General features: G+C 43.2%; 1 protein-coding gene across 1 annotated transcript in view; it reads right to left on the bottom strand.

Moving 5' to 3' along the window:
• The window catches only part of LOC148645778 (mucin-5B-like), a 71,044-nt gene that overhangs the window by 1,011 nt on the left and 43,091 nt on the right, over nucleotides 1–26,942 (bottom strand). The window contains exons 37-48 of the mRNA XM_088611522.1: nucleotides 4,348–4,526; nucleotides 4,031–4,100; nucleotides 3,628–3,752; nucleotides 3,338–3,369; nucleotides 2,971–3,139; nucleotides 2,582–2,686; nucleotides 2,326–2,366; nucleotides 1,877–1,999; nucleotides 1,483–1,581; nucleotides 1,008–1,136; nucleotides 563–602; nucleotides 64–187 (exon numbers count right to left, since the gene is read on the bottom strand). Coding sequence (XP_088467648.1) covers nucleotides 64–187; nucleotides 563–602; nucleotides 1,008–1,136; nucleotides 1,483–1,581; nucleotides 1,877–1,999; nucleotides 2,326–2,366; nucleotides 2,582–2,686; nucleotides 2,971–3,139; nucleotides 3,338–3,369; nucleotides 3,628–3,752; nucleotides 4,031–4,100; nucleotides 4,348–4,526 — 1,236 coding nt within the window. The remainder of the gene's footprint in view (nucleotides 1–63; nucleotides 188–562; nucleotides 603–1,007; nucleotides 1,137–1,482; nucleotides 1,582–1,876; nucleotides 2,000–2,325; nucleotides 2,367–2,581; nucleotides 2,687–2,970; nucleotides 3,140–3,337; nucleotides 3,370–3,627; nucleotides 3,753–4,030; nucleotides 4,101–4,347; nucleotides 4,527–26,942) is intronic.

The raw sequence follows: 26,942 nt of genomic DNA on the forward strand, positions 1-26,942 counted from the left end.
GTGAAACCTGAACATGAAACAACTCCAAGCTGCAGGGAGAGGCTGCAGAGTTCTGAAACTCACATGGAGTAGGTTCCACAGGAGCCCCCACACGACGTGATGTCCACAGGTTTGCTGGATTGGCAGCCGTTGTTGGTGATGTAGGTGGTTTTCGTCTTAATGTTGCAGTTCCTTGGTATTGGAACACCTGGACAAGTGACACACAGAGAGCGTTACTGACACTGCTTGAAGAAGTGAGGTAGACTGTTTGTCTATATGGGGTTGATGCCTTTGTGCTCCAAACTCCACATGAAAGATGTACCAATCCAAATTCAAACCCAGAACCCAAGAGCATTATCTACCACACCCTGTCAAGGAGAAGTAAGATCAGCTTCAAGACTGTGGACTCCTTCAGGATTACTCCACTAATGAGTAAAGACAAGGTCACCAGGACCGAGCTCTGATTTATACAAAATAAATGGCTTCTAGTTACCATTGATTTTGTTAATGAAGCACAGTATTTATTCACAGTGGTTTACAGTGTTGATTTCAAGAATGTAACAAAGATGTAAATGATACTCACAGACATGGCAACAGCCATCTGGGGCAATTGTCTCTGTGCCCTGCAGTAACAAATTTAGATAAGATTTTTATGAGAAAAGGTCTGTTTAAAACCGAGAACAGGAGGCTTGTTTTTAAACTAAGGCACTTGGAAGAACACTTCCTGAAGGCACTTCCTGATTCTTTCAGGAAAAAGGTGGATGACCATACAAACCAGTTGTTAGGCCATACAGAATGGAAATTGTGACAATATAGCTTTCTTAACCAAGTCTATACACCGTAGGTCCAGGATTGGACAAAACCCACAGTCATTGTTAATTGTCTTTTAAATTTGGAATCCCAGTTTATTTTTTTATTCTAATCCAACACAGTAGGAATCACCAAACTCAGAGCTGGCTCAGAGCTGTGAAACCTCCAGCCTTGTACACTCTCACACAGGAGAATGAGGAAGTGACTCGTACACTTACAGGAATGCAGTCCTTGCGGTTGAAGAGAGGGCAGGTGATCTTGGCCTCTACTGGTACAAACTGATCCTCGATCTTCACACACTCATATTTCACACATTTGTCACCAGGGGGCGACCAGGTGTCTCCAGGCTGTTGGAGGGAATGAGGTATAATTGTTGCAGGAGGATGTGATTGAGTTTTCTGTTTATGTAATCTCGAGAACAAAGCTTGATAGACATGGTTTCTAGCCAAGAAACTTTTCCGTGCGTCTTTGACACAGATTTCGCAATGTGGAAATTTGCAATTTACATTACACTTTATATTATCATAAACAACATGTTTTAATCATTTTCTTTAGTATTGTACATGTAAATGATCTCCAATAACCTCTAATCCAGCCATCAAATGTGTTTCCACAGCAGTGCCTGCATGTGCTTTCAGTGTTATAGGAGCACTAATGTTAATCTGGTTGACATCCTGAGTGTTGTGCTCTCACCTCAATGACATGCACTGTGTGGTCTGGCAGCATGATGACACAGCTGTCCTGTACACACTGGCCACAGCACTGTCCAGGGACAGCTTGATATGTAAAACCCTGCAGAGAAAATGAATGTACAGAACACAGGCAACCAGTTAACCAGTTTCTATTCTCATCTGCAGCACATTAGTCAGAAAGTTGGAAAAGTATTAAGAAATAATACTAGATAGTATAGATTTTATATTGGTGGTTTTGTAATTCAGAATATTGCTAGAAATAGTCTTCATAAAAAATGTTATTAATAGGGACACCTTAATTAACACATTTTAGTCACACAGAAATACAGCCAATTGTCTTTCCTTATGATTCTGTAGATATGATATCAGTAGGAATTTTGAGGGAAGTTCCATACCAGCTGACAGTTTTTGTCACAGCTCATTGGTTTACAGGCAATGATGTTCAGTCTTGTATTGGGATCCACCTCAGAACTGCACTGGCACAACTCACATGTGTCTTTAGGGACACTGACACCTGGCTGTGATGAGAGCAAAACAGAACCACCCTTAGAATCACACAGAGGACAGGAGACCCCAACCTGTTAACAGCTGATAGGGCAACTGAAGTGAATTTGCACATCCAGTTACTAAAGTCATTGTAGTTCATAGACAAATACACACAAAATATGCAACATAAGAACACGTGTACACATGTAATTGTCATTTAATTCTCAAACTCATTTCAGAAGTAACTGAAATGGTATAACATGACCTTGTCTTGATTTGTAAAGTGTCTGTATTCACATGTCAAAGGATCTGGCCAGCTGCAAGCCCAGAATAAGTTAAAGTTAGTTGAGGATCTTACCTTGTATTCAGTATTATTGAAAACACAGACACCTATTGGTTCTGTAAAGAAATAAATAAATCTTGAATCAGTTTAATTAAAAAAAAGACATGAAAATAAACTGGATTCTCTACTGAGCATCATTGGTTGTATTAAAAACCTTTGTGAATAATAAATACTATAAATACAGAAAAACAGGTCATCTACTTCTCATTCCTGGGAAGACAGCTACTGACAGTGTCAGCACAGCACAGTGGAAAACACCAGTAACACTCACCACATTTATAAACAGCACAGCAGCTTCCTTCTGGGGTTGTTATCACTGGTCTGAATCCTAGTTTACAGTTGTTTTGTGGTTTTGGGCAGAGTTTTACATCACACTCTGTTGGGAAGAAGAGCGATAAAGAACAGGGGGCAACAGGAAAAATGTTAAAACTGCACCAAAGAAAAGAGTATGCTTAAAGCATGCTAAGCATATGCTTATTAGCAAGGTACAAAATGATAAACTGCAAAAGTACTGTAATAGTTTAATAACAATAGTCTTTTCAAAGCATTAACTGTGCTGCTCTAAATGCTGCACCTCTATGATGCTGTTGAAAGAGCCAGTCTCCCAGCAGCACTAACCCCTCCAGTCCTGAGTCTGTCCCTGTCCCTGCAGCTACTCACCACATCGGGACTTGTTGCAGCAGTCGACTGTCTCAGTTACCAGCACCTGGCCCTCCTTGTTGCAGGTGACGGGGGGCTGCCTGGGGCACTGCCGGGGTTTGCACTGCACGCTCATTGAATCGACGTCACACACACACTCGTTGCAGTTACTGTCCCACGTCTCGCCAGGCTGAGGGCAGACACACAGAGTGAATGCACCAGCTTATCCTGCCCTCGGGCACCTGCCGTTAGCTCAGCTATGCAGAAGAGTATGTGGAGGGAAAGAGCTCCTGCTTTAAAGATCTCTTATCTTGACCATTGACATACTGGTAATTAATCGAATAAGACACAAATAAAGAAAAAACAATAACATATAAAATGTCATTACCAGTTTTGGTTTCCCATCTGGTCCAGTGCAGTCTAAACAGAAAGTTTTAAAACAGAGTTAATTCCTCAGTGAATACTGCTGTAGCTTTATCCTCTGTGCGGATCTCTTTTATAAACAACAATAAAAAAAACTGAAAATTAAGCCTGAAAAATAACTAATAAAGTGCTAATTATGTCTAGCTTCCCAAACGTCATGTATTTCACTGTAAACAGTGTACTAGCGCTGGATTGACCTGGAAGGTGGGTACTCTGTAACTTCTGTAACCCAGTGTGGGGGCCAGCAGTCCTTACCGCAGGAGGGGACACAGATGTCTGAGAAGGAGTTGAACAGGATCGTCCCCTGGGGGCAGAAGCAGCCCTCAGTGAAGTCACTTGTCTGCTCTCTGCTGCTCTGCTGGATGAATTTCTCATTATACCTGTTTAAAAGTGTGAACACAGCATTTGTGTTTAGCCTGTGTTTAGTGTGACTGATAGAAAATGTAACACTGTACATATTATTAGATCTGGAGTCTGATCTTGAGAATTGTCTAGAAAATGACGACATTGCTTTATTTTTGTGGCATACAAATAGCTTTGAAAGTTAAATTGAGTGTATGGGATTGTTTTATTGCATAATAATTCAAAAGTATGATAAAGAGAATCACAAAGGTAAATCTTAGTGTGTGCTCAGCTGAAGGCAACTCATTTCACTTACCTTGCATTGCAGGTTGGCTGCACTGCTGGTCCACATGGCTTGTACACCTTGGTTGCTGAGCAGTTATAGTCTGTATAGGAGCAGAAAAGGGGACCTTGAGTTCCTACTGTGTTCTACAGTAACTTGAAGAGACAATCATGTGTTTAGTGGAAATTAAAAATGAATTTCTTATGGAGCTGAGTGTGGTATCTGGTACAGCACAGATTCGGTCAGTTGTTGCCCGTACTCAGTTGAGCTCACATGTTTTCTCCTGTACACTGGTAGCCCTTGAGCAGTAAAGAAGGCAGCTACCCCGCTGTTTTCTGACTTGGCCCTACCGCATTCTCCCCCTGTCGCGCTCCTCCAGTCGACGCAGACTCCGACCGATGAGCACAGGGCGGCGTACGCTTGCAAGCTGGAGCAGCCGATCTTGGTGTGGGGCATGTGGCAGACGTCAAACCTGCAGGCCTCGTAGAAGGGCAGCGCAGGAATCACTGTGCGGCACTCTTCAAACACCCTGCGGCAGAGGGGTCGCATCAGCTGCGTCGAGTCACACAACAGCACAGCAAAATACTAGACATGTACTTCTTATTTAGCTAATTATATTAGCTTTCTAACCTTGTTATTTCAAATTCTTGATAATTAAAATGAAGGCAACAATTTTTACAGCATATTACATTTTTTAATAGTGCTCGGCAATTATGAAGAAAATTCCACATTGAGGATGGACCTATTTTTATTCAAGTGATTGCCCTTACTTGCTTTGGATGATATCACAGATAGCTGGTTTGCAAGGCTTAGTAGAAGTTACAGTTGTTCCTGGTGGCAGTGGTGTCACAGGAGGCTGCACTGTAGTTGTAGTGTCACAGTAGGGTTTATTCTTGTCATGAATACGCCAGTGTTTGGCCATGTCAGGGCATGAGGGACCTGTCTGTCCATTTGGCAGCCTGCAGTCATTTTTCCTTGTGTTGTCACAGGTACCTTCAAAATAGAGAATCTGCTATATTACGTAGTTTCATCACAATACTCTTTGAGAAAGATAGATTACTAAAAGCAGCTAAATTCACAGCAATGAGTTCAAACATTTAGGCTGGAGTGTTAAAACAGCTATGCAAGGAGGAGTTTGTATGTAGCTTAAGAGAATGCTCCTCATTTGTTTTCTCCCTCGTCTCTCAATGATCACAGTTGCTCAACAGCTCTGATTAGAATAAGCGTGAAGACAATGAACAGTCTCCTCTTACCACACTGTCCTTCCGTGTTGTGATGGAAGAGGGAGTAGGGCAAGAAGATGCTGAACATGAGGCCTTTGAATGAGACTAGAGCGTTGATCTCTGGGATTTCCAGAACCATGTCAATTCCACTGCTTGTAATTGTAAGATGCTCATTAGTATAAGCCGGGATGATTTTCTTTTGGTTGATGTAGATCTGAGGAATTTTTAGATGCAATTAATTATCTCATAATGACAACAATATGGCAGTATTACTATTACAAATAGAATGTGAATCAATAATGTGTACTTTCAGAAAAAAAAAATCAATAAGAATAGTGACTGTGTCAAGAATTCCCTGACAAATAAGGATTATAATTGTTTTCATATACAGTTCAGATGTATATTTTCATTGACCCGTTTTATAAAATTAGTCATATTTTTTATTTTTTATAATGAGTGTTGACATATACAGATACTGTACAGTATATACAAATTCAATTGTTGTTTAAACTATGAAAGTTTCCTAGTCTGCAACTTGCAAGTTACATGTGTTTCTTCCGACTTCTGGTCAGGCTCAATTAACTGGGCTAGTTATATTAAATTAGTTAATTAACTGAATCCGGTAAAGAAAATGACAGATGATCCTCAGTAGCTTTATGGACCTCACAAGGCATTCAAGTAAAGATCATCTGGTTAACCCAGGAGATCTGCCAAGTTATATACATTCACATTTGTGATGGTCTGCTCTCTTCATGTCTGTATTTATGATGGGAACCAGGGATGTAAGATATGTACAGTAGATGCCATGTAAGTACTGCTCATGTAAGAAATCATCACGTATGAGTAAACATTACCAGGTTTGTTGCTATTCCTTGAGTTATCTCCTGCCTCAAGATCACTTCATAGGACTTGTAATACACAGTCAGAGCCCTGGGGCAAGAAAGGCCATCTCTGGCATTACACAAATAATTGTCAATGATAACGGTGAAGTTGTCATATTTGGGGATGATCTCCTTCACCAACACATAGGTGCAGTTTCCTTGGAAGCCATAGTATTGTCCATCAAAGGTGACATAATGAGGGTCTCCCCACCCATAGCAGACACCTGGGGAGGCACACAAGAGGCCTAGTGAAACAACTGTTCCCAGTGATTCAAATTCACCAGCACTTCATGGATGATATGGCTCTTCTTCGTACACTTATCAGTATGCATGTTTCATTGATAGTTATTTCAGTGTGACAACATAATCAGTTCCAGAATGATGTCCCATTATTGACATGGAATACAGCTAACTTATTACTTATAAATGATTATTATATTTAATCTTCTTTTATTTAATGTTTATCATTTATTATATTATAGTAATCTATATAACAATTACTTTCTAAAATGTAGAACTTGATACTTATTGTTCATTTCTTACTATATTATACTGCATTTAATAATTATGTATGAGACTTAATTGGTAATCAGAACCAATGGTAGTTACATTTGCTCATTTTGAGAAATATACAATTGCTAAGTTGTGTAAAAGAACATTTATAAAAGCATTGCTTTTAATAGGTTCAATGATAAACAGTGATACAAAACAATATTTTTAGTCCTCAACAGTGTTTAGACTTTTCCTAACTACTACAAGAAACTCTTAAACTCTCCTCAACGTCTAACACACTGATTGTGCTAGAGACTACTTTTTGACATTTCTCTGTAGAGTAAGTTATTTTTTTTCTCTTTGGACTTACATTCACATTCATAGTGGAAGCAGCATCCAGATTCATCAAAGACCTTGACTGGGGGGCGGCCATTCTCACATTCAAGTGGTGTAACAGCCTCACAGTACACTGACTCCAGGGTTATATTGGAACTTCCTTGGCATATTGCTGTGGTACATGCATCAATTTGCCATGATTCGCCATGCTGTAATAATAATAATAATAATAATAATAATAATAATAATAATAATAATAATAATAATAATAAACAATAAAAGCCTGAATTAGATGATCTTGGATTAAGTGTTGGATTTATTGTCCAGAATGTCACTGGGAGCCAGTGCAGCTGAAGAGTGATGAGAGACACATGTTGATGCGGAGGACTGATAAGTAGAGCTAGAGCCACAGAAATCTGGGCATACCGCAGCTTGTTTAGTAACTTAGAATATACCACAGGTACAATAGTTACAATAGTCTAGACACGATAAGGTCAAGCAAAACATTCTGTCTGTGTCATACTGTGGTGAGCCAGGGCTTGCAGGCATCACCTACCATGGCAGCAAATCACTCTGAACAGCCCATTGCCAGCCAAACTCAAGCCAGGTGCTGCTTCTCATCACCAGTCCTTGGTTAATAACTCAATCTGGTTTATTAAAACCTTTTCAGGGTTTCTTTTGGCACTCTGACACTGAGTCTGTTTCCCAGCTCTCAGCAGCTCAGGTTGCCTGTTCAGCCTGTTCAGTATTCCTGACTTTTTGCCTCAATTTTCAACTTTGTCTTCAGATCTTCCCTTCAGCTTGAGCTTGTCTTCTGGTTATCTGGTACCAAACTCTGTATGCAGGTTTCCTATGAGCTTGTTTATCCCCTAATCAGCACGCTGCTCTTGCAGGACCAGCCCTGTCTGCTAGCTGCTCAGCTGCCACCCCTGCGCTTACCTCTGCCCCTGCAACATGAACTCCCTCTATTCTAGCTGCTCCTGCCCTGCCTGCTTCATCTTCCACTTGTTCAGCTCTTGCACGTGGATTCCTCAGCCTGATTACTGACGCAGCCTAGGCCACGTCTTTACAGTCAGAAAGTTAAAGAGTCTTAACTGACTGTTACACAGGTGTAGAAAAATTTATTTGTGATAAGAGCTTCAAATGACAATACGGGCTTAGAATAAAGTAAAGGATTCCAGCTTTGATCAGGATTTGATTTCAGCACCATCAAACACACAAACATATTTACAAATTATGGTCATGAAATTATTATTAATTAGCTCTTAGCATTTTAAAAAGCAGTGGGTGGCTTCTAAATAAAATCAATTCCGCCCTCATTGGGGTTGATCAGCCCAACACTTGAAGAAAAGTCCAAATCAAAGCATACATAAAGGAAAGGTACACAGTAGTCTCTTTACTGCCTAGGCTGGAAATAAGACTCTTCTACTTGTACAAACTGGTGTAAAAGTAGTGCTATTGGGGCAGAGTGGTGGCTCTACGCCTGTGGCTGGAAGGTTGCCGGTTCAAATCCTGCAGCTGGCAGAGGAATCCTACTCTGTTGGGCCCCTGAGCAAGGCCCTTCACCCCAACTGCTCCAGGGGTGCTGTACAATGGCTGACCCTGCGCTCTGACCCCAGGATCTCTCCCTGTCTGTGTGTCTCATGGAGAGCAAGCTGGGGTATGTGACAAGATAATTCCTAATGCAAGAAATTGTAAAGGGTTAATAAAGTGATGTTGTTGTTATTATTATTATTGTTATTAAAAGAGGTGGTATTAAACAATATATAAATATGTATATATTAATAAACAATATGTTATAAATACAATATTTATAAAATTGATCTTTCGTCCTTTTAACTATGTAACAGCCAGGAAGTGAAATATACCTTTCTAGGAGGTGTAAGCTGGTCACAGTTTAATGGAGGAGTTGGGAGGCTGGTGGTTGGAGCTGTGGCTGATGTCTCAGCAGTGGAGGACTCTGTCTTTGTGGGAGTTGATTTGGCTGTAGTTGTCTTCCCTGGTGTTGTTGGGCCAACTGCAGTGGAGGTCTGGGCGCTTGTGGTTGGAGGAGAAGCAGTGGTGTGACAGTGCTTGGAGTGTTTCTCTATTTCACACGTCTCGTTGCAGAAAGCAGTGAAGCACCAGTCATCGCCATCAGTAGTGTTATACAGCAGTGAACCTGAACGTTAAAACATAAGGTGAAATAATGGGTTAAGCACTAGTAGGAAAACTATTTTTGCATTTTGTATTGTTATTGACCTTAATATGTTCAGATTAGCATTTTTGGTTTGTTCAGACTCATTTCTGGTCTTAAATCTGTCCCACACTAATAGATTTAAAGTATTTTAGAATGTCTGAGAGGACTCCTTCTGGATAAAGAATGAGACATGGACAGATATTTAGATGATTTAAGCAGAGATTCATAATTATATGTCTGTTATAATTTATGTCTGTTTGGTTGGTGGTAACCTATTCATCAAAGTGTCTATCAAGCTGTTTTGTGAAGGTTCCCGATAAATCTGCTTCAACATGGCTGGGAGGTGTCTTTCACAATGTCATGATTATTTGTGTATAGAAAGGTGTTCTGATTTGACTCCTTAATTTCCTCACATGTAATGACACATAAAAAGCATATAGTTCTAAATATATATACAGTATCTTACATACCACGTGGAAACAGCTTCCCGTTGTAATGGCAGCCACATTCAGTTGTTTTTGAATGTGTTGTTGAAGTAGTGGTTGGTTTAACAGTGGTGGTAGTCTTGGTTGGTTGTGTTGATTTTGTAGTCATTGGTTTTTCTGTTGTAGTTGTCTCCGTAGACACAGTTGTTGCTGAAGTAGTAGTTGGTTTAGCAGTGGTGGTAGTCTCGGTTGGTTGTGTTGATTTTGTAGTTGTCGGTTTTTCTGTTGTAGTTGTCTCCGTAGACACAGTTGTTGTTGAAGTAGTGGTGCTCTCTGTTGATGAGGATGTTGTTGTCTCAGGGGATGAAGTTGTGGTTACTCTTGTAGAAGAGGGCACAGAGGTGGTCTCTGTTGTGGTGACAGGAGTAGGGGTTGTGACTACTTGTGTTGTTGTTGAGACTACATAGGTGGATGTAGAGGGAGCTGTTGAGGTTTCTGTTGTAGATGTGGTGGTTTCTGTGGTCACAGTTGTTGCTGAAGAAGTGGTTGGTTTAACAGTGGTGGTAGTCTCGGTTGGTTGTGTTGATTTTGTAGTTGTCAGTTTTGCTGTTGTGGTTGTCTCCGTAGACACAGTTGTTGTTAAAGTACTGGTGCTCTCTGTTGATGAGGATGTTGTTGTCTCAGGGGATGAAGTTATGGTTACTCTTGTAGAAGAGGGCACAGAGGTGGTCTCTGTTGTGGTGACAGGAATGGGGGTTGTGACTACTTGTGATGTTGTTGAGGGTTCAAGGGTGGATGTAGAGGGTGATGTTGAGGTTTCTGTTGTAGATGTGGTGGTTTCTGTGGTCACAGTTGTTGCTGAAGTAGTGGTTGGTTTAACAGTGGTGGTAGTCCCGGTTGGTTGTGTTGATTTTGTAGTTGTTGGTTTTTCTGTTGTAGTTGTCTCCGTAGACACAGTTGTTGCTGAAGTAGTAGTTGGTTTAGCAGTGGTGGTAGTCTCGGTTGGTTGTGTTGATTTTGTAGTTGTTGGTTTTTCTGTTGTAGTTGTCTCAGTAGACACAGTTGTTGTTGAAGTAGTGGTGCTCTCTGTTGATGAGGACGTTGTTGTCTCAGGGGATGAAGTTGTGGTTACTCTTGTAGAAGAGGGCACAGAGGTGGTCTCTGTTGTGGTGACAGGAGTAGGGGTTGTGACTACTTGTGATGTTGTTGAGACTATATGGGTGGATGTAGAGGGAGCTGTTGAGGTTTCTGTTGTAGATGTGGTGGCTTCTGTGGTCACAGTTGTTGCTGAAGTAGTAGTTGGTTTAGCAGTGGTGGTAGTCTCGGTTGGTTGTGTTGATTTTGCAGTTGTTGGTTTTTCTGTTGTAGTTGTCACCGTAGACACAGTTGTTGTTGAAGTAGTGGTGCTCTCTGTTGATGAGGACGTTGTTGTCTCAGGGGATGAAGTTGTGGTTACCCTTGTAGAAGAGGGCACAGAGGTGGTCTCTGTTGTGGTAACAGGAGTAGGGGTTGTGACTACTTGTGATGTTGTTGAGGGTTCAAGGGTGGATGTAGAGGGTGGTTTTGAGGTTTCTGTTGTAGATGTGGTGGTTTCTGTGGTCACAGTTGTTGCTGAAGAAGTGGTTGGTTTTACAGCGGTGGTAGTCTTGGTTGGTTGTGTTGATTTTGTAGTTGTCGGTTTTCCTGTTGTGGTTGTCTCTGTAGACACAGTTGTTGTTGAAGTAGTGGTGTTCTCTGTTGATGAGGACGTTGTTGTCTCAGGGGATGAAGTTGTGGTTACTCTTGTAGAAGAGGGCACAGAGGTGGTCTCTGTTGTGGTAACAGGAGTAGGGGTTGTGACTACTTGTGATGTTGTTGAGGGTTCAAGGGTGGATGTAGAGGGTGATGTTGAGGTTTCTGTTGTAGATGTGGTGGTTTCTGTGGTCACAGTTGTTGCTGAAGAAGTGGTTGGTTTAACAGTGGTGGTAGTCTCGGTTGGTTGTGTTAATTTTGTAGTTGTTGGTTTTTCTGTTGTAGTTTTCCCCGTAGACACAGTTGTTGTTGAAGTAGTCGTGCTCTCTGTTGATGAGGACGTTGTTGTCTCAGGCGATGAAGTTGTGGTTACTCTTGTAGAAGAGGGCACAGAGGTGGTCTCTGTTGTGGTGACAGGAGTAGGGGTTGTGACTACTTGTGATGTTGTTGAGGGTTCAAGGGTGGATGTAGAGGGCAGTTTTGAGGTTTCTGTTGTAGATGTGGTGGTTTCTGTGGTCACAGTTGTTGCAGAAGAAGTGGTTGGTTTAACAGTGGTGGTAGTCTCGATTGGTTGTGTTGATTTTGTAGTTGTTGGTTTTTCTGTTGTAGTTGTCTCCATAGACACAGTTGTTGTTGAAGTAGTGGTGCTCTCTGTTGATGAGGACGTTGTTGTCTCAGGCGATGAAGTTGTGGTTACTCTTGTAGAAGAGGGCACAGAGGTGGTCTCTGTTGTGGTGACAGGAGTAGGGGTTGTGACTACTTGTGATGTTGTTGAGGGTTCAAGGGTGGATGTAGAGGGTGATGTTGAGGTTTCTGTTGTAGATGTGGTGGTTTCTGTGGTCACAGTTGTTGCTGAAGTAGTTGTTGGTTTAACAGTGGTGGTAGTCTCGGTTGGTTGTGTTGATTTTGTAGTTGTCGGTTTTTCTGTTGTAGTTGTCTCCGTAGACACAGTTGTTGCTGAAGCAGTAGTTGGTTTAGCAGTGGTGGTAGTCTCGGTTGGTTGTGTTGATTTTGTAGTTGTTGGTTTTTCTGTTGTAGTTGTCTCAGTAGACACAGTTGTTGTTGAAGTAGTGGTGCTCTCTGTTGATGAGGACGTTGTTGTCTCAGGGGATGAAGTTGTGGTTACTCTTGTAGAAGAGGGCACAGAGGTGGTCTCTGTTGTGGTGACAGGAGTAGGGGTTGTGACTACTTGTGATGTTGTTGAGACTATATGGGTGGATGTAGAGGGAGCTGTTGAGGTTTCTGTTGTAGAAGTGGTGGTTTCTGTGGTCACAGTTGTTGCTGAAGTAGTGGTGGTGGGAACAGCTGTAGTGGTTTCAGGAGATTTAGTTAATTTAGTTGTAGTGGGTCCTTGTGTTGTTGTCTGAGGTGTAGTGCTCTTAGATGATGTATGGGTAGCAGTTGTAGTTGTTGTAGATGAAGTTGATTTGCCAGTAGTTGTGGTACATATATTTTTGCAACATTTAACTTTGATTTCATAATTGAAGCACATTGGTGGTATACCCTGATCTTTGTTTTTGCAAATCAGTCCTACTGATGGGTTGCATTCCACATGCTGCCCCAGGTCTGAGAGGGGGACATTTGGATAGTCTACTGCTCTGCACTCAATTGCCTCTGGAGAGTTGCAAATATGAATACCAGAATCCCTAATCTTTGTGTAGGTTTCTTTATCTCCATTATCTGGACCAAAAGTAGGATAACTGACATCAATCCATTTTGACCATTCACACACAGTGCAGTGTGGAGTAGTAGTGGACACTGTTGTTGAAGCCGTTGGTGAAGATGAACTCTGTTTTACTGTTGTAGAAGTGGTCTGTTTCGCAGTAGTGGCATTTTCAGTAGTCACAGTGGGTGTTGTTAGTGAAGTGGTTGGTGTTTTAGGAGGCTCTGTTGATCTAGGGCTTGTGAATTTTTCTGTGGTTGCCACTTTTCCAGTGGTACTTTCTGTTATGAATGAAGTTGTAGAAGTTGAAGAAGTCATTGTGTTAACCTGATGCGCTGTTGTTTGCTTTCCAGTTGCTCCAGTTATAACAGAGAATGTTGTTGTAATGGGTGGAGTTGAAGTCACAGGGGTGGATGTAGCGGGTGCTGTTGAGGTTTCTGTTGTAGATGTGGTGGTTTCTGTGGTCACAGTTGTTGCTGAAGTAGTAGTTGGTTTAGCAGTGGTGGTAGTCTCGGTTGGTTGTGTTGATTTTACAGTTGTTGGTTTTTCTGTTGTAGTTGTCACCGTAGACACAGTTGTTGTTGAAGTAGTGGTGCTCTCTGTTGATGAGGACGTTGTTGTCTCAGGGGATGAAGTTGTGGTTACTATTGTAGAAGAGGGCACAGAGGTGGTCTCTGTTGTGGTGACAGGAGTAGGGGTTGTGACTACTTGTGATGTTGTTGAGACTATATGGGTGGATGTAGAGGGAGCTGTTGAGGTTTCTGTTGTAGGTGTTGTGGGTTCTGTGGTCACAGTTGTTGCTGAAGTAGTAGTTGGTTTAACAGTGGTGGTAGTCTCGGTTGGTTGTGTTGATTTTGTAGTTGTTGGTTTTTCTGTTGTAGTTGTCTCCGTAGACACAGTTGTTGTTGAAGTAGTGGTGCTCTCTGTTGATGAGGACGTTGTTGTCTCAGGGGATGAAGTTGTGGTTACTCTTGTAGAAGAGGGCACAGAGGTGGTCTCTGTTGTGGTGACAGGAGTAGGGGTTGTGACTACTTGTGATGTTGTTGAGGGTTCAAGGGTGGATGTAGAGGGTGATGTTGAGGTTTCTGTTGTAGATGTGGTGCTTTCTGTGGTCACAGTTGTTGCAGAAGAAGTGGTTGGTTTAACAGTGGTGGTAGTCTCGGTTGGTTGTGTTGATTTTGTAGTTGTTGGTTTTTCTGTTGTAGTTGTCTCCGTAGACACAGTTGTTGTTGAAGTAGTGGTGCTCTCTGTTGATGACAACGTTGTTGTCTCAGGGGATGAAGTTGTGGTTACTCTTGTAGAAGAGGACACAGAGGTGGTCTCTGTTGTGGTGACAGGAGTAGGGGTTGTGACTACTTGTGATGTTGTTGAGACTATATGGGTGGATGTAGAGGGAGCTGTTGAGGTTTCTGTTGTAGGTGTTGTGGGTTCTGTGGTCACAGTTGTTGCTGAAGAAGTGGTTGGTTTAACAGTGGTGGTAGTCTTGGTTGGTTGTGTTGATTTTCTAGTTGTTGGTTTTTCTGTTGTGGTTGTCTCCGTAGATACAGTTGTTGTTGAAGTAGTGGTGCTTTCTGTTGATGACAACGTTGTTGTCTCAGGGGATGAAGTTGTGGTTACTCTTGTAGAAGAGGGCACAGAGGTGGTCTCTGTTGTGGTGACAGGAGTAGGGGTTGTGACTACTTGTGATGTTGTTGACGGTTCAAGGGTGGATGTAGAGGGCGGTTTTGAGGTTTCTGTTGTAGATGTGGTGGTTTCTGTGGTCACAGTTGTTGCAGAAGAAGTGGTTGGTTTAACAGTGGTGGTAGTCTCGATTGGTTGTGTTGATTTTGTAGTTGTTGGTTTTTCTCTTGTAGTTGTCTCCATAGACACAGTTGTTGTTGAAGTAGTGGTGCTCTCTGTTGATGAGGACGTTGTTGTCTCAGGGGATGAAGTTGTGGTTACTCTTGTAGAAGAGGGCACAGAGGTGGTCTCTGTTGTGGTGACAGGAGTAGGGGTTGTGACTACTTGTGATGTTGTTGAGGGTTCAAGGGTGGATGTAGAGGGTGATGTTGAGGTTTCTGTTGTAGATGTGGTGCTTTCTGTGGTCACAGTTGTTGCAGAAGAAGTGGTTGGTTTAACAGTGGTGGTAGTCTCGGTTGGTTGTGTTGATTTTGTAGTTGTTGGTTTTTCTGTTGTAGTTGTCTCCGTAGACACAGTTGTTGTTGAAGTAGTGGTGCTCTCTGTTGATGACAACGTTGTTGTCTCAGGGGATGAAGTTGTGGTTACTCTTGTAGAAGAGGACACAGAGGTGGTCTCTGTTGTGGTGACAGGAGTAGGGGTTGTGACTACTTGTGATGTTGTTGAGACTATATGGGTGGATGTAGAGGGAGCTGTTGAGGTTTCTGTTGTAGGTGTTGTGGGTTCTGTGGTCACAGTTGTTGCTGAAGAAGTGGTTGGTTTAACAGTGGTGGTAGTCTTGGTTGGTTGTGTTGATTTTCTAGTTGTTGGTTTTTCTGTTGTGGTTGTCTCCGTAGATACAGTTGTTGTTGAAGTAGTGGTGCTTTCTGTTGATGACAACGTTGTTGTCTCAGGGGATGAAGTTGTGGTTACTCTTGTAGAAGAGGGCACAGAGGTGGTCTCTGTTGTGGTGACAGGAGTAGGGGTTGTGACTACTTGTGATGTTGTTGAGACTACATGGGTGGATGTAGAGGGAGCTGTTGAGGTTTCTGTTGTAGGTGTTGTGGGTTCTGTGGTCACAGTTGTTGCTGAAGTAGTGGTTGGTTTAACAGTGGTGGTAGTCTCGGTTGGTTGTGTTGATTTTGTAGTTGTTGGTTTTTCTGTTGTAGTTGTCTCCGTAGACACAGTTGCTGTTGAAGTAGTGGTGGTGGGAACAGCTGTAGTGGTTTCAGGAGATTTAGTTAATTTAGTTGTAGTGGGTCCTTGTGTTGTTGTCTGAGGTGTAGTGCTCTTAGATGATGTATGGGTAGCAGTTGTAGTTGTTGTAGATGAAGTTGATTTGCCAGTAGTTGTGGTACATATATTTTTGCAACATTTAACTTTGATTTCATAATTGAAGCACATTGGTGGTATACCCTGATCTTTGTTTTTGCAAATCAGTCCTACTGATGGGTTGCATTCCACATGCTGCCCCAGGTCTGAGAGGGGGACATTTGGATAGTCTACTGCTCTGCACTCAATTGCCTCTGGAGAGTTGCAAATATGAATACCAGAATCCCTAATCTTTGTGTAGGTTTCTTTATCTCCATTATCTGGACCAAAAGTAGGATAACTGACATCAATCCATTTTGACCATTCACACACAGTGCAGTGTGAAGTAGTAGTGTACACTATTGTGGAAGCCGTTGGTGAAGAAGTAATGGGGTGGGTTATGATAGGAGTGGTTGTGCTGGGAGTGGTTGTTGTTGGAGTGGTTGTTGTTGGAGTGGTTGTTGTGGGAGTGGTTGTTGTGGGAGTAGTTGTGCTGGGTGTGGTAGTAATAGGAGTGGTTGTGCTGGGAGGGGTTGTGATAGGAGTGGTTGTGCTGGGAGTGGTTGTTGTGGGAGTGGTTGTTGTTGGAGTGGTTGTTGTGGGAGTGGTTGTGCTGGGTGTGGTAGTAATAGGAGTGGTTGTGCTGGGAGGGGTTGTGATAGGAGGGGTTGTGATAGGAGTGGTTGTTGTGGGAGTGGTTGTTGTTGGAGTGGTTGTTGTGGGAGTAGTTGTGCTGGGTGTGGTAGTAATAGGAGGGGTTGTGATAGGAGTGGTTGTGATAGGAGTGGTTGTTGTGGGAGTGGTTGTTGTTGGAGTGGTTGTTGTGGGAGTGGTTGTGCTGGGTGTGGTAGTAATAGGAGTGGTTGTGGTGAGAGGGGTTGTGATAGGAGTGGTTGTGATAGGAGTGGTTGTTGTGGGAGTGGTTGTTGTTGGAGTGGTTGTTGTTGGAGTGGTTGTTGTGGGAGTAGTTGTGCTGGGTGTGGTAGTAATAGGAGTGGTTGTGCTGGGAGGGGTTGTGATAGGAGTGGTTGTGCTGGGAGTGGTTGTTGTGGGAGTGGTTGTTGTTGGAGTGGTTGTTGTGGGAGTAGTTGTTGTTGGAGTGGTTGTTGTGGGAGTAGTTGTGCTGGGTGTGGTAGTAATAGGAGTGGTTGTGCTGGGAGGGGTTGTGATAGGAGGGGTTGTGATAGGAGTGGTTGTTGTGGGAGTGGTTGTTGTTGGAGTGGTTGTTGTGGGAGTAGTTGTGCTGGGTGTGGTAGTAATAGGAGTGGTTGTGCTGGGAGGGGTTGTGATAGGAGTGGTTGTGATAGGAGTGGTTGTTGTGGGAGTGGTTGTTGTTGGAGTGGTTGTTGTGGGAGGGGTTGTGCTGGGTGTGGTAGTAATAGGAGTGGTTGTACTGGGTGTGGTTGTGATAGGAGTGGTTGTTGTTGGAGTGGTTGTTATGGGAGTCGTTGTGGTGGGAGTTACTGTGCTCTGTGTGGTTGTGATGGGGGTTGTTGTGCTGGGAGGGGTTGTGATAGGAGTGGTTGTGATGGGAGTGGTTGTGGTGGGAGTGGTTGTGATGGGAGTGGTTGTGCTCTGAGGGGTTGTGATAGGAGTGGTTGTGGTGGGAGTGGTTGTTGTGGGAGTGGTTGTTGTTGGAGTGGTTGTTGTGGGAGTAGTTGTGCTGGGTGTGGTAGTAATAGGAGTGGTTGTGCTGGGAGGGGTTGTGATAGGAGTGGTTGTGATGGGAGTGGTTGTTGTTGGAGTGGTTGTTGTTGGAGTGGTTGTTGTGGGAGTAGTTGTGCTGGGTGTGGTAGTAATAGGAGTGGTTGTGGTGGGAGGGGTTGTGATTGGAGTGGTTGTGGTGGGAGGGGTTGTGATGGGAGTGGTTGTTGTTGGAGTGGTTGTTGTGGGAGTAGTTGTGCTGGGTGTGGTAGTAATAGGAGTGGTTGTGCTGGGAGGGGTTGTGATAGGAGTGGTTGTGATAGGAGTGGTTGTTGTGGGAGTGGTTGTTGTTGGAGTGGTTGTTGTGGGAGTAGTTGTGCTGGGTGTGGTAGTAATAGGAGTGGTTGTGCTGGGAGGGGTTGTGATAGGAGTGGTTGTGATGGGAGTGGTTGTGCTGGGAGGGGTTGTGATAGGAGTGGTTGTTGTGGGAGTAGTTGTGCTGGGTGTGGTAGTAATAGGAGTGGTTGTGCTGGGAGGGGTTGTGATAGGAGTGGTTGTGATGGGAGTGGTTGTTGTTGGAGTGGTTGTTGTGGGAGTAGTTGTGCTGGGTGTGGTAGTAATAGGAGTGGTTGTGGTGGGAGGGGTTGTGATTGGAGTGGTTGTGGTGGGAGTGGTTGTGATGGGAGTGGTTGTTGTTGGAGTGGTTGTTGTGGGAGTGGTTGTGCTGGGTGTGGTAGTAATAGGAGTGGTTGTGCTGGGAGGGGTTGTGATAGGAGTGGTTGTAGTGGGAGGGGTTGTGATGGTTGTGGTTGTGGTGGGAGGGGTTGTGATTGGAGTGGTTTTACTGGGTGTGGTTGTGATTGGAGTGGTTGTTATGGGAGTCGTTGTGGTGGGAGTTACTGTGCTCTGTGTGGTTGTGATGGGGGTTGTTGTGCTGGGAGGGGTTGTGATAGGAGTGGTTGTGATGGGAGTGGTTGTGATGGGAGTGGTTGTGGTGGGAGTGGTTGTTGTGGGAGTAGTTGTGCTGGGTGTGGTAGTAATAGGAGTGGTTGTGCTGGGAGGGGTTGTGATAGGAGGGGTTGTGATAGGAGTGGTTGTTGTGGGAGTGGTTGTTGTTGGAGTGGTTGTTGTGGGAGTAGTTGTGCTGGGTGTGGTAGTAATAGGAGTGGTTGTGCTGGGAGGGGTTGTGATAGGAGTGGTTGGCTCTGTCGTTGTCTCACATTGATACTCATCACAGCACAGAACCCTCACCTGGTAGTTATAGCACAATGGGACCATGCCTGACTGGTCTTCATTTTTACATATAAGTCCTTTCGCAACATCACATTGCACAATCTGACCCACATCGTCTATGGCCTTATCTGGGTACTTTTCTGCTCTGCACTCAATTTTGCTTGGTTTTTCGCATATTTTTCCACCATGTTTCCTTATGTTGTCATACGTTTCAGAGTCCCCTCCTGGGGTTCCAAGTGTGGGGAAAGTGGTGTCGTACCACTGGGACCATTTACATGGGCGCCGGCAGGTGGTTGCTGAGCTGGTGGAGATGGTTGTGGGAAGTGAAGTTGATGTGCTAGTGGGCTGTGTTCCTCTGGATGTTGTGGAAACAACAGTGGATGATGACGGAGGTTGTCGCGTTGTTACTGTTGCAGTGCTGGTACGTTCCGTGGAGCTTGGTGCTGAGGATGTTGAAGGAGAAGATTTTGTTGACGGGGCTGATGTTGTTTCTTCAGGTGTTGTCTTTGAGGTTGTTGTTTTCTTTGGTGTTGTACTGGAAGACGTTATCGGCGGTACACTTGTTGTTCCACAAGGCACAACACGACAACAAAACACTCTGATGGCGTAATTCAAGCACACAGTGGGATTTTCCTTGTTGTTGCATTTAAGTCCGAAAGATCTGTTGCAATGTACTGTTTGCTCTAGGTCTCCTAGAGGAGTGCTGGGGTAATCCTGGGCCCTGCACTGAATTTCAATTGGGTGAGCGCACACTGAATGTCCTTTAGCTCGGATGTTATCATATGTCTCATGATCTCCTTCATTGTCTTTAGTTGGGGAGCTGATGTCATACCAGACTGACCACTGGCACACTTCTTCCACACAGCTGGTGGTCCCTGGAGTGCTTGATGATAGAGAGGTCTCACCTACAATAGAAGACAATATTGAATAGTTTCAGGCTGGGAAACAGATGATGGGGATACTACAGCTGGAATTGTGTTTTCATTAGTCCATTTCCAATTGCCCAAGATGTTCACTGTTTCAAAGCAGCGCACTGCATGTACAAATGTTTTTCCTTTTTCAAATATTAAGTTTTTGAATTAATAGGAATAGATTTGGAGAACTAGAAATTCACATTCAGTATTTTTGCTTAAATATACATAGTGTGTGTGCATGGAGAGAAGGAGATAGATAGAAAGGCAGAATTACATTCCAATAAAACCTACTGGTAGTCTTTGGCGATGGTGTTGTGAAGTTGAAGATTGTTGTCGTTGGCTCTGGGGTGGTTGTTGTTGTAGCAGGAGTAGTACAGTGATACATGTCCCTGTGGATTGTGCCATTTTCTCCACACACGGCAGTAATGCAGCTTCCAAGCCCATCTGTGGTGTTGTAGATTGTTGTGCCGTATGGGTACTTGTTTCCTTGGTATGTGCAGTAACAAGCTGTAGGCACAGGCAGGTCAGTTTGCATGCTGTTAACACCCATTTGTTGTGAACTGAAACTACTGCAGTATTATTTAGATAATAGAAACAGTTTTGCATACTGTACCGTGAACGTTGTAGCTGCACTGCACTCCCGTGGATTTACAATAACTAAAGGACAGAAAGTAAGGTTTAGTGTTTTCGACCTTCATACATTTGGTCAGCTCTTCATACGAGAAGTGTTATAGTGCTGGTTCTGGTATTGTATGAAACAGAAAATGTACCATGTCTGGCAGTTCTCAGCGGAGGGAACCTCTTCTCCGCTTTTATAATGAATCCCGTCACCATCGAAGCAGCCACAGCTCTCCCTCTGCACACACTTCATCGAGTCCTCATCAAAATAGGGCTGCTCAGGAGGGCATTTTGGATAGCAGCCTGGATAAAAAACATACAGTATTTGTTGTATTATTTTCTTTCTTTAAATGTAATTCATGTAGTACGCACAACTCTGAGCATACAGAGCGATGAATTCTATCATAAAACGTATGAACTGTAGAATTTTAGAATATGAGACAAAATCTCGGTGTGGCCAGTTTTTCTATTTATACAGAATGAAATAAAAAGAAATTGACAGAAAATACGCACAAAAACTAATGAACACTCAATAAAATTGTGATACATAAACAGCGTTTAAGCTTGTTATATTATTCTTGCACATTGCTATGAATTTTAAGGCTTCTAGCAGTCACTAAAAATTGAGATGTCTTTAACTACAGTACAAAGAATTAGCCGGTGATGGAACACTGATTGTTGAAAACACATTTGCAGTATTTGAAAGCTGAAGTTGAGAGCTTATGATGTGATTACCTCCTTCATGATGCGTCTTCAAGTTTCAAAGAATATGAGCTAGAATTCCTACCTTCCAGGGCTGGGATCTGACTGGAGCATTTCCCTGAGGGGTTCCTGCAGGTCTTCATGCAGGGCGAGCCACAGGGCTTGTAGTGCCACTCACACTCTCCAGGGGGGTTGTAGAAGTCACAGAACAGAGCTGGAGAGAGGAATGACAAAATCTCATTTATTTAACATACAGATCCCTTTTCAGCTTTTATGTAGGTGTCATTTCTCTCCTGTCTTCATCACAGAGACTGAGTGTCAGTGTGTTGGTCAGTCATTGTGTCCATCTCTCTCTTTAGGAGACAGTGAGTTAAAGCAGAATTGTGCTTCAGTCTGTGACTCACGGCAGATCTCTGGACTCCTCCAGGCCACACAAACCCCAGCCTCATTACAGGCCTCAGCGTAGGCAGCCACAGCTGTACAGAAGCACTCGCAGTCTCCTCCAGTGTCACAGGCACAGGAGTCCGTCACACAGGCGTCGTAGTATGGAGTGGGGTCCACCTTTAGAGAGAAATATCTTCAATCACCCTTACTCTTCATTACTTTTCCCCTCAGGAAAGCACAGTTCCTGTTGTTTTAGATTCAAATTCCAATCACACTGAGAAGCTTGGTGTCTTTCCTGCCCTGATCTTGCCGTGGTGTGTGCATATCTCCAGTGTGATCGCAGTACCTGAGAGTGGCAGGCTGTGAACACTCTGCTCTGGATGATGCTGCACTGTCTCTGAGCCCAGGACTTCCTGTAGGGGTTGGAGCTGCAGGGGTCCTTTGTGACAACAGCATCAGGACAGCTGGGGGAGACTTTCCAGCTGTTTCCAAACTCCAGTGTATCCACCACAACAGCTTGGCTTCTGGTGGTAAAGTCGTTGTTTTCGTTGCCATCATAGTTTCCACAGAGTCCACAGACAAGGCCCTGAGGAATAAGAGCACAATGCAGAAATCCACATTCTCTCCAGAGCTGGGGCTCCAAGACCCACAAGACCTATAGCAGATCTGTAGCTTTGAAAGTTCGATTAGGTATTCATTTATCTTGGGTCACACATATTCCATTACTGCACTAACAGAAACACATTTATCTGTAATATTAACCTTAGTGCAGACATGTTCACTGACCTGGAACTTAGGGTTGAGCTTGATAAACATGCTCGTCTTCTTGTCCCACATGAGGATCAGTCCATTGTTGGCTTCAATCACCAGATAAATCCCCATGTAGCGGATCTGGTAGGGAACCTCTACGCCTGTACCTCTTTGGATCACCTGGTAGTTTCCTTCAGATAGCTTCAGCTCATTGTTCTGAAAAGAAGAATTAGCATTTAAATGCATTTAAATTCAACATAAGTGCCTGTAATTCTAATGTGTTTTGGTTGAGCTGGATTTCTTTCAAGAAAGAGGGCTGATTGCTCACCCCCAGGAAGAGCTTGATGGCCTTGGAGCAGGTGGTCCCAGTGGTGCCACAGGGGATGTTCTCAGTGATCACCCTGAAGGTGCCGTTTTCATTGTTTTGGCTGCAGTAGTCCTGAACAATTGATAGATAAAAGAACTGATGATCCCTTTCTAATCTTAAGAAGAGAGAGTTTGTCTGAATCACCCTGAAATAAATTATTTTTTTATTTTGTGTACATCATGAACACCTTCATACTGTGAGAGCCATTGGAGTTGTACCTTTGAGGAGACTGCATTAAGAAAATATCCCACAGGAAGAATAGGTACAAAAACTTGTGACAAATGTATAACCCCAATAAGTGAATTATCCACTGACAATTATGATTTGAGTTCTCTTGTAAAAGTCTCTTTTACTTTATTTTGAAATGTACCTGAATGAGGGTGTATTCACAGTCTCCACTGAAGCTGAATCTCTTCCCATCAAAAGTGATGTAATGTCCATCTCCATAGATGGCACAGGTGCCTTGACATTGGTTACTGGTACACTGCCACCTTCTGTTTTTGCAAGTACTGAAGTGATACAAATGAACAGCAAAAAGCAGTGAATGTTTAGGTTTAATTTCAAATATAATTTTTCAGACCTTTTTCACTATTATAAGCTTACAGTTATAGTAGTGCATAACTTAGATATTGAAACACGTATAGTGTAATGAGTTCATTTACCAGGTATTGCAGTCCACTCTGATCTTGTCCCCAGGCTGATACGAAGCTCCATTGTGCATACAAGGACAAAGGTCCTCTTTCACACAGCCCCCTTTCCCATCAGAAACTAGACCTTGTGGGCACATACAGCCTGATGTGCACTCTGTGCTGATCTGTTAAGAGAAATGTGCCATAATTTTAACCAGGTTTAGCATGAATTTATCCCAGAAGAATTGTCTGGCATTACAAAAGTTAGATGAGTCCTTTAATCTTTTGGAAAACCTCCCCCAGGTTTTCCATGCGAACTGTAAAGATGTCTGGGTTTAGGACACCAAACACTGTGCAGATTGCTACAGCTCTCGTTGTTTAGAATTAAGATGTCCAGGTTCACTTACACAATCCATATCCAGTGTTTGACAGCTCTTCTGACATTCTGATCCCTTGGCTCCAGCCCCAGCTTTAGTGCAGTCGAAAAAGATCATTGGTTCCTTGCAGGCTGTAAATGAAAAGCAAGGAAACATTTTCTATTTTTGCATTTCACCTTTTGTAAGAAAAATAAAGTATTTTGTTACTTTGTATATCAAAACCTTCAAAGATTTTATAGTCAGTAGTTAATTCAACAGCACTTCACAGAGGTACTTAAGCTTGTGAGAATGTATCTTTACTGTTTTATTTCTGCAGGACCTATCCAGACCTAGACCAACATGTCTTTTACTGTGAAACCTATTGACAAGAATAGACAAGTGTGTCCATCATATGTTTGTTTTGAAGGTACCAGTTAAAGTCATTTAACCACTCACTTGGATTATTCCACAATCCATTTCTGTGGTTTTGGGGACTGTTGTTAGGCATGCCAAGATTGAACAATTATTGAATTATTTTTTGAAAAATACTTTTTGAAAAACATTTCAGTTAATATGCCTCTCATATCTGAAATCACATTTTCACATAACTTAAAAATGTGTTAAGCAAAAACAGAAAAAAAACATGCATGTTTTTCAGAAAAGAGTGTAAGAGAAAGGCAGTCTCACTAGGATTCGGCTCTGGACGTCCAATACAGTTCAGTTCCCCTTGTTTGCAAGTGCTGGAAAAGGAATGAAAAGAATTTGGAAATGCATGAAAAGACCACAGCACAGCACACTCTCTCTGGTGCTCTCCTGATCCCTGCAGCTGGCCCTTCTGTCTCCCACGGAGAGATATTCACACCAACTAGACATCCCCGAACACTGATATTTCTGTGGTAAGATTCTTCCTACCAACTTAGCACTGTCCTTGGTGAAGAATATGCACAAGGCAGCATGAAGCCAGAAATCCTGAAATGTGTTTCATCTATAATAGTATAGTGACAAGAGAGAAAAGCTCCTTACCAAATTGCACCATCCTTCCTGATGACCTCTCCAGCTGGCACCACTGTGCCCTTGTTGTAGCAGGGGCACTGTGAAGCTGGCACACATTTGCCCTCCTCGTCCATGTAGGTCCCCTTGGCACAGCCACAGCCGTCCACAGGCACAAACTGGACGCTACAGGTGGGGTCAGGCTGGCTGAGGGAGCGGCAGGTGCGATTACAGCTGGTCATGCTGTAGCCAAAGACCAGAGTCCTGGGGCAGGTGCTGGAGTATTTGGCTGAAGGAAGGGAGAACCAGGGTTTCAGTCACAGGAACACTCCCTTCAGGTGTCTGAACTTCCTGCCCTGAAAGCTCCCAGGTCCCTGGCTATTGCAGACACTTACTGCAGACACTGGCTCTCCAGCCGTCCAGCTGCACCCCCTTAGCAGCACAGGCACGGACGTACGAGGAGATGGCAGCACACATACAGTCCTCACTCTTCTCACAGTTACAGCTGTCGTACATGCAGTTCTGGGGGCAGAGGAGCAGAGGGTGTGCTCTCGGTTATTCAAGAGTAATTGAAATGCTACTACTTCTCAGAAAAACAGAAGCCAATTCATAAGCTCGAAATTCATTTTTGTTTTTGTCTGTATTGCAAGTTTTTATGTTGGAATTTGAAAATCAAACATTCAAACATTAAAGTAAACATCAACACCCCATTATATATTTACGACTACTACAAAGTTATTTTACAGCAGTAGCGTTGGTGTACAGACAGGCACAAGAAACAAAATGACAGGAACAACAATCTACATATTTACATAGAAGTTCGAGTGTTGAGTAATGGCTACAGGTATGAATGAGAACTTCAGTCTGTTGATTTTGCAGTTGGGGAGTCGTTATCTGGGTTCTGATGGGTGTAAGTGGAAATTTCTGATCAAGAAATTTGATCAGAGACAGAGTTATGCAAAACATGTCTCTGATAGATGGAGATGAGGATAGGAAGATCAAGACCAATGACCTTATGAGATATTTTCACAAGACTGCCCAGTTTGTTCTTGCCTCTCAGATTCAGGATATAGTGTCTTCACATGAATGTGACAGATTTTACAAAGGTTTCATGTTTTAAGTTTAAAAGAAACGTACTGTTTTGTAGATATCTGGGCTAATCACAGCATGGCACGCAGCAAACACTCCTTGAGGATCTGACAGCATGGAGCACCAGTGCTGGGCGTACTTCTCTGTGAAGAGAGAGAAAGGTGGGGTAAGTACAGGCACCTTTTCTCATTTACAAAAGGCAAGGTGCAAGTAACTTCTTTTGCCCTTCATAAACAAGAACATTTCCTGTGACTGTTGCTTCCCAGCTCCACAAGCCTACAGAATGTCAGCCAGGATTTGCAGGTCAGACTCAGTAACACTAAAACCCTGCTGGAGTGGGGGCCAGTCTTACCGTTCTCCACACTCAGACTGCAGGGATTTTCATAGCTGGTCGTCACAGCTGGACAACTCGCTGTGGTCTTCCAGGTGTTGGCAAAAGCTACGGCTGTTCCTTCCACTATTCCACTGTTGGTCTTAAAATCATCTGCTTGGACATCGTTAAAGTTTCCACAAAGACCTGTAAAGAGGTTAATTAACCAGTTTTACTCATAATCGGATTTCTAGCACTGGGCATTCAGTGATTAAATTAAGTGTTGTCCGGGATCTCTCTGAAGACATGATGAAGCTCAGAACGTACCGCATGTCTGTCCCTTGTTGGAGGAGCTGACGGTGATGTAGACCTGCATGACCGGAGTGAGCTGTACCTGTAGCTGGAGCCCCAAGGAGGCTTGGACAATGATGTAGAATGTGGAGGGTCTGAAGATGACGACATCCGCTGCAATCGCAAATATCATATTACATAGATAGGTACTTCATTGATCCCGTAAATTGCAGTACAGCAGCAACTTAACACAGACAACACAGCAACAGTGTAATGAAATTATATAATAATATAACAATACAATACAATACATATAATACAATCAGTACAGTCAGTGAAAAGTGCACTAAGAAGAGTTATGCACAGTCCAAAATATAAAAAGCACAAACCAGAACAGAAAAAAAAAGTTGTACTGCACATTATAAATATAAATATAAATATAAATATAAATATAAATATAAATATAAATATAAATATATTGCACACGTCCCTGGCATATATTGCACAAAAACAGTTGTAAATGAAAGAGCCAGATGCAGCAGGGAGTTTACTGTTTAGTCCAGAAACAGGTCCCTGTCAGTGTTGCCCCTGCTCAGACACACAGTGGATGAGTTGTACAGTCTTATGGCAGAAGGCAAGAATGACCTCCTGTAGCGCTCCCTGTCGCACCGCGGGTGGATCAGTCTATTGCTGAACGTGCTCTTCATTCTCACAGCATGTCATAGAGGGGATGGGAGATCTTGTCCACGATGGCCTCTAGTTTGGACACCA

Source organism: Lepisosteus platostomus, chromosome 18, assembly GCF_059453375.1.
Source record: "Lepisosteus platostomus isolate fLepPlt1 chromosome 18, fLepPlt1.hap1, whole genome shotgun sequence".
NCBI lineage: Eukaryota > Metazoa > Chordata > Actinopteri > Semionotiformes > Lepisosteidae > Lepisosteus > Lepisosteus platostomus.